The 5,728-nt window shown below is 28.9% G+C and overlaps 1 protein-coding gene across 1 annotated transcript in view; it reads right to left on the reverse strand.

Moving 5' to 3' along the window:
• The window catches only part of LOC115239598 (odorant receptor 13a-like), an 8,332-nt gene extending 2,946 nt beyond the window's left edge, over positions 1–5,386 (reverse strand). The window contains exons 1-4 of the mRNA XM_029814197.1: positions 4,671–5,386; positions 3,107–3,376; positions 2,391–2,871; positions 1,105–1,204 (exon numbers count right to left, since the gene is read on the reverse strand). Coding sequence (XP_029670057.1) covers positions 1,105–1,204; positions 2,391–2,871; positions 3,107–3,376; positions 4,671–4,686 — 867 coding nt within the window. The 5' untranslated portion in view covers positions 4,687–5,386. The remainder of the gene's footprint in view (positions 1–1,104; positions 1,205–2,390; positions 2,872–3,106; positions 3,377–4,670) is intronic.
• Between the last annotated feature and the right edge of the window lie 342 nt (positions 5,387–5,728).

Here is a 5,728-nt window from a genome sequence, read left to right on the forward strand (position 1 = left end):
TATATATATATAATATTGAGTTGACCAATAATTTCGTGCGGTTTTTGCTGATAGATGGCTTTAGACGTTCTGAACAGCAACTATATTCAGTCCAAATCTTAGAAGCGCACAATTATTTGACAGATGATGTTTTAACGTGCATTTTTAAAAAAACGTGAAGATTGGTTGTTTTGTGTGTTTGGCATCATTTGAAAGATGGATAACCAAAACGAGCATTTTTGGCATATTATTATTTTTTATTTTAAAAAAGGCAAAAACGCGGCGCAAACCTGTTAAAAGATATGTGCGGTGTATGGCGAGGATACCGTGAAATGCGTGTGCCAGAAATGGTTTACGAGATTTTGTGTTGGAGATTTTTCTTTCCAAGGCGCACCACGCTCCAGCCGGCCAGTTGAGATTGACAGCGATAAAGTGAAGGGTTAATTGATACCATTCCACGCTATATGATGTGGGAGATTGCAGACGTTCTCCAAATATCGAAATTAAACGCAGCGTTCCACGAGAAGTGTCCAGAATTGGTGAAAATCGCAAGGATGTCGTCTTCCATCACGACAACGCCAGGCCGCACACATCTTTGCAAACACGGCAAAAATTATTCGAGCTGGGCTAGGATGTCTTACCGCACCCTCGATATTCATTAGACCTTGCCCCTTCAGAATACCATTGTTTCGCTCTTTTCAAAACTCTTTGAGTGAACGGAAACTTTGTTTCCGAGGAAGCCATCAAACGGCATTTGAAAGAGCTTTTCGCCGAGAAAGACAGGAAGTTCTTTGAGCGAGGAATTATGGAGCTGCTCAAAAGATGGCAAAAGATAGTGGATCAAAACAGCCAATACATTGTTCAATAAAGTTATTGCCTTCTATGAAAAAATCGTCTCTCATTTATACGTAAAAAATCGCACGAATTTATTGGCCAACTCTATATATATATATATATATATATATGTATGTATGTATATATATTCATATGTGTGTGTGTGTGTGTTATTTTTATATACATAGATTGAATAATCTTTCTATTACAATATTCAAATAAAAAGAAAATATATTTATACAATCATTCTTATACTTATAAGCATACTTATATATAAGTCATTCTACTTACCGTGTAAACTTGAAAGGTTTGAAAACATAGTTGAAAAGTAGCTGTTAGCATGTGCACAAATAGCACTGCGCTATAACAGTTGTTGATCATCCTTACATTCCTTGAAAAATTATTTATATTATTCATTCGTTATACATTGTCGACTTATTATTATTATAATTCCATTATATATTAAGAGAGTGAATGCATTTGAAAATGACTAAAATATCAAAATCTTTTTTATTAATTTTTTTAAGATAAAAGAAAGATGATAAGATTATAAAATAATTTTCCTAAATGTTTTGGAATATATAAAATAATTTTTGTAATACATGAATATATCTAAGTGTGCTTGAAAAAAATGTTGAAACAGTAATAAAAATAGCATCAAAACCTTCGAAAGGTTTTCCTGTAAAATCGTGTTTTTCGTGTAAAATTTGTTTTAGGAAAATATACTAATCCAAATGTTAACTATTTTTTAAATTCAGAAATAAATCGACTATGATTTAATCGTTTAGTATAATGAAATTATATATAATTTTAATATAATTTTATCAAAAGTTACGAGTGATTAATAGCCAAAAAAATAATTTTATTTAAATTATAACTAAAATTCAGAAAGTCGATTAAAATGTAGCCAAACATATGAGAAAGAAAGTAACAAAGAAAAAAAGAGTTGGATATATGAATCTACTCTCTTAAACTGAATCAATTAAAATTTCATTGATTAAAGCAGTGACAAGATTTCGCTGAAGATCAGTGATTATTTTATTGATTTTCAGTGAAAATACTCACACTTTGTTTCTCCGTCTTATGAGTTTCACTGATCATGGCAGTACGATTTCACTGAAAAATCAGCCTACTACTCGTTTTTTTCATTATCAGTAAGATTTTACTGTTTGTAATGCTATACTAAAACCCCACTGCTTATCAGTGATAACACGCTGATTCTATTTAAGAGAGCAATATTAAGAAAAAAGAATATAGATGGATTGTTTTATTAAACATTTACGCAACTGTATCTCCCTAATTTTAAAAAAGTAATTTATTTTTAATTTTTAATAAAATAATTTGATTTGACATTTTTTTTCGTTCATATTTAAATCTGATGAAATTTTAAAATACTTTTAACGTTTAGAAGCACTTTATACATAAAGAGATATCTTGCTGTATGAGAATATATATTTGTTTATTAGGTATTGCATATACACATATTTCTTCTAACATGACACTTACGAAAGAAATATGTATTACACTGTATTTTTAAATAGTTTATAAAATTACTCCACAAATACTCTAAGATATACCTGATAAGATGTTTATGTCGTACAGCGACCGTGGCTAAGCCTTCTTTAAATTTCGTGTAGGATATAGATTTATTGGCTAATTCATCGATCAAATTGTTGAGTGCCATTCGTAGATTTACTAGTTGCGCGCATACATGCAGTAAGAGTATCGAGATGAAGCTGTCGACGGTAGAGTTGAGTAGTGCCGTGTATATTCCGCCGGAAAGTTGGATGACAAATGTAATTTCATAATTCGGACTCTTCTGGGCGTTGTAAGGATAAACGAAATGATAGATGAGGCTGCGTTGAGGCTGATGAATATTTTGATAAAGTTTCAGAAGATTAAAACATATGTAAAAGACGAGTGTGATTGTCGCGAGAGCGTAACATCCAAAAGATAAATTTCTGCCACGTCTCGCGAACCTCAGCATCGTATTTCGTTCGCACTTGTTCGTCGAATTTATCCAATCGGTCATGACTGACATCATCAATGTTCGAAGTGCTGTTAAATTAAACACATATATTGATATGTTAAATATATATAAATTTATATATACATATATAAATTGTCAAAAAGCGTGATATATACAAGTCATTTTTATATACAAAATACTAAACCCAAATATTATACAATGATAGTGTTAGATGTACATTAAAAAAAAATCCAACATTCATCTTATTTATGACAATAAAACAAATTCATCCAATAAGTTTATTGTTGCAAAATAATTGCTTACTTCCGCTGTGATACCAAGTAGCAAGTAACTTGCTCAATGCCATCAAACTAAAATTGGCAGAAGCTATATCTTCCACCATGCGAGCCACATTACCCCAAACACGAATCATATTTATAAACTGCGGTATTATCACGTAAAAACTCAAGCTACACGTAACGATTATGAATGCCAAGCTTGGCCGACGAAAGTTGCTTAAAGGAATACGTGGATCGGGCCATACGCCTAACAGCCGCAAACATTGACGGCTCAAGGTAAACGCGTAACTCAAATCTAAGAAATTTAAATTTTATAAATGATATTATCACTTAATTCGGATAAAATCTTCTCCCTTTTCAAAATCTTTCTTTTTTCTGAAATGTCATTTTTAAACATTTTTTTTTTTTATATAGGTATTAATAATTTATTAATGAGTTTATAAGCTGCTTGATATTTTTTTATTCACGTTTCATGAAGTCGTAAGAGTGACAGTAAACTTTTTTTGTATTTTGCTCACTTTTTGTAAAACACTATAAAACTAACAATTAATATTAGGCTTATATTTGGTAATAAATGTTTAACAATAATTTATTTGTGCTTTAGAATACACTATTTTTACACATGTACAGTTTATGTCTAATGCTCTCGTTTAGAGAGTAAATTTTTTTTCGCAAGAGACATATGTTTTTGCAAGATTTTGCTTTGTCATCCTGACGTAAAACCGTTGTTTCATTTTTGCTTTATATTCCTAGAAGTTAAACTTATCTGCAACTTTTTTATATGTGAGGAAAAAAAGAACGATTCGTGCACAACTCAGGCATTTGTTTTATGCACTAGACAACTTTGCAACTTAAAAACATGTTCAATCTACGCGTAGAAAGCAAACATTTTTTGCTAACATACAAAGTTTAATATCAACTCTGACAAACTTTCATGGAACATGAAGTTTTAGAAGTGATCTATAGACGACTACAATAAATCATAACTCTTGCGAGCGTTTGTAATAAATTGTTAATTGTAAGAGCGAAATATTTCCTTTATTTAATAAATAATCTTTAATTATGTTATTATTATTATATATATTATTTGCTCCCACATCTTCGTTAGTTAATAAACGTTTAATAAATAGCATGTTAAGTAACGAATCAGACATTGTCATGTTAGTTAAAAAAGAAATTTTTTTATGTTAACAAAATATATAAGCACACATATAAAATTAAAATAAAATATTTTAAATTTAATCAGCAACAATATAAAATTAAAAAAATATGGAAGACAACATATATCTTCCGATATATATCCTGTAAAATACAACATATATCACAAAGTAAATTAGTTTGTAATTTGTATATCTTTCATAAACACACGTGGATAGTAGTTTAATGGTAATTAATCTTTATTGCAATTCTTTTTTATGGGATTTTAAATATACTAACATTTAAATATAATACACACACATTATTAAAAACATGTGATTTTATACTTTACTTATTATTATTTATTATTACGTAACTATTTAACGTAAAATGATTATGTTTTTAGTAGAAAATATGCGAATTTTTTTGCCATTTTTGGAAACATATTCTACCTTGATTGACATTCATTGATGTTCACAGAGCGAAAATTATAGTTAGACTGAATCGCTCTTCGCGAATGTACTAAATCGCCGTATTTTCGCGCTTGCTCAGTACATGGAGGGTAAACCGCTACCATCTGTAAGTATCTCTTTAAACCCTTTGAAATAATCGATAATGATACGAATAACACATAATTACAGCTGATTCAGATGAGTATGCAGTGTGCACTTTTTGACTATAAGTTAATTACTTGCTCCATGAGTTCTCGCGAATTCATAAACATATATACACATATAGTGTGTGTTAGATACATTCATAACAAGAATGAAAAAAGGAGGTGCTTTTTAAAAATATTGTGGATATAAAAGTGAAAGGATGGAAACATTTTATTAAGAAGGAAACGGAACACAGTTAAAGTTGCTCTATGTATGATGTAGACGATTCTATATAGTGTTTTCTTTTCGCATTCTTAAATGAAGATTGTTGTGTTAGTAAAACAAAAAATATAAACTTTTTTTGAATTATATATTTTTTAAATCAATTTTGTAATGTATGTCATATTGTGTATATAATGTGTATTATATCTTTAACGATAAAAATGATGGATAAGTTAGCATTTGCAAAATGTATTATTATGTGACAACTGATAAAACTTAACAATAGATATGGCATTATGGTTTAATTTTTCGAATTATATCTACGCGTGCTTTAGGATTTAATATCGAAATAAACGTTAAGTGGACACTTTAATGGTATTTTTTCATCTTATTTCATAAATTTATGTGAATATTAACGTGCTACATTCATATAAATTACTGTTTTTCAAAAACACTTTGCATTATTTTTAATATAAATATTCGCTATTGCAATTTATTAATTGTTAATTTTGTACTAAAAATTCATAAATAACAATTTGCAGAAAAATAATATTAGAGTAATAATGTTTGGATTTTTATCAAATATTAAAATTATATTAAATTTACAGTCTTTTTTTATATAGTGTAATAATATATATACTTTGAAAATTAGCAGCGCCAAGTTTTTTAAATTAAATTCACAATACAGTTTT

The sequence above is a fragment of the Formica exsecta genome, unplaced genomic scaffold (assembly GCF_003651465.1).
Source record: "Formica exsecta isolate Colony F162 unplaced genomic scaffold, ASM365146v1 scaffold391, whole genome shotgun sequence".
In the NCBI taxonomy this organism is placed as follows: domain Eukaryota; kingdom Metazoa; phylum Arthropoda; class Insecta; order Hymenoptera; family Formicidae; genus Formica; species Formica exsecta.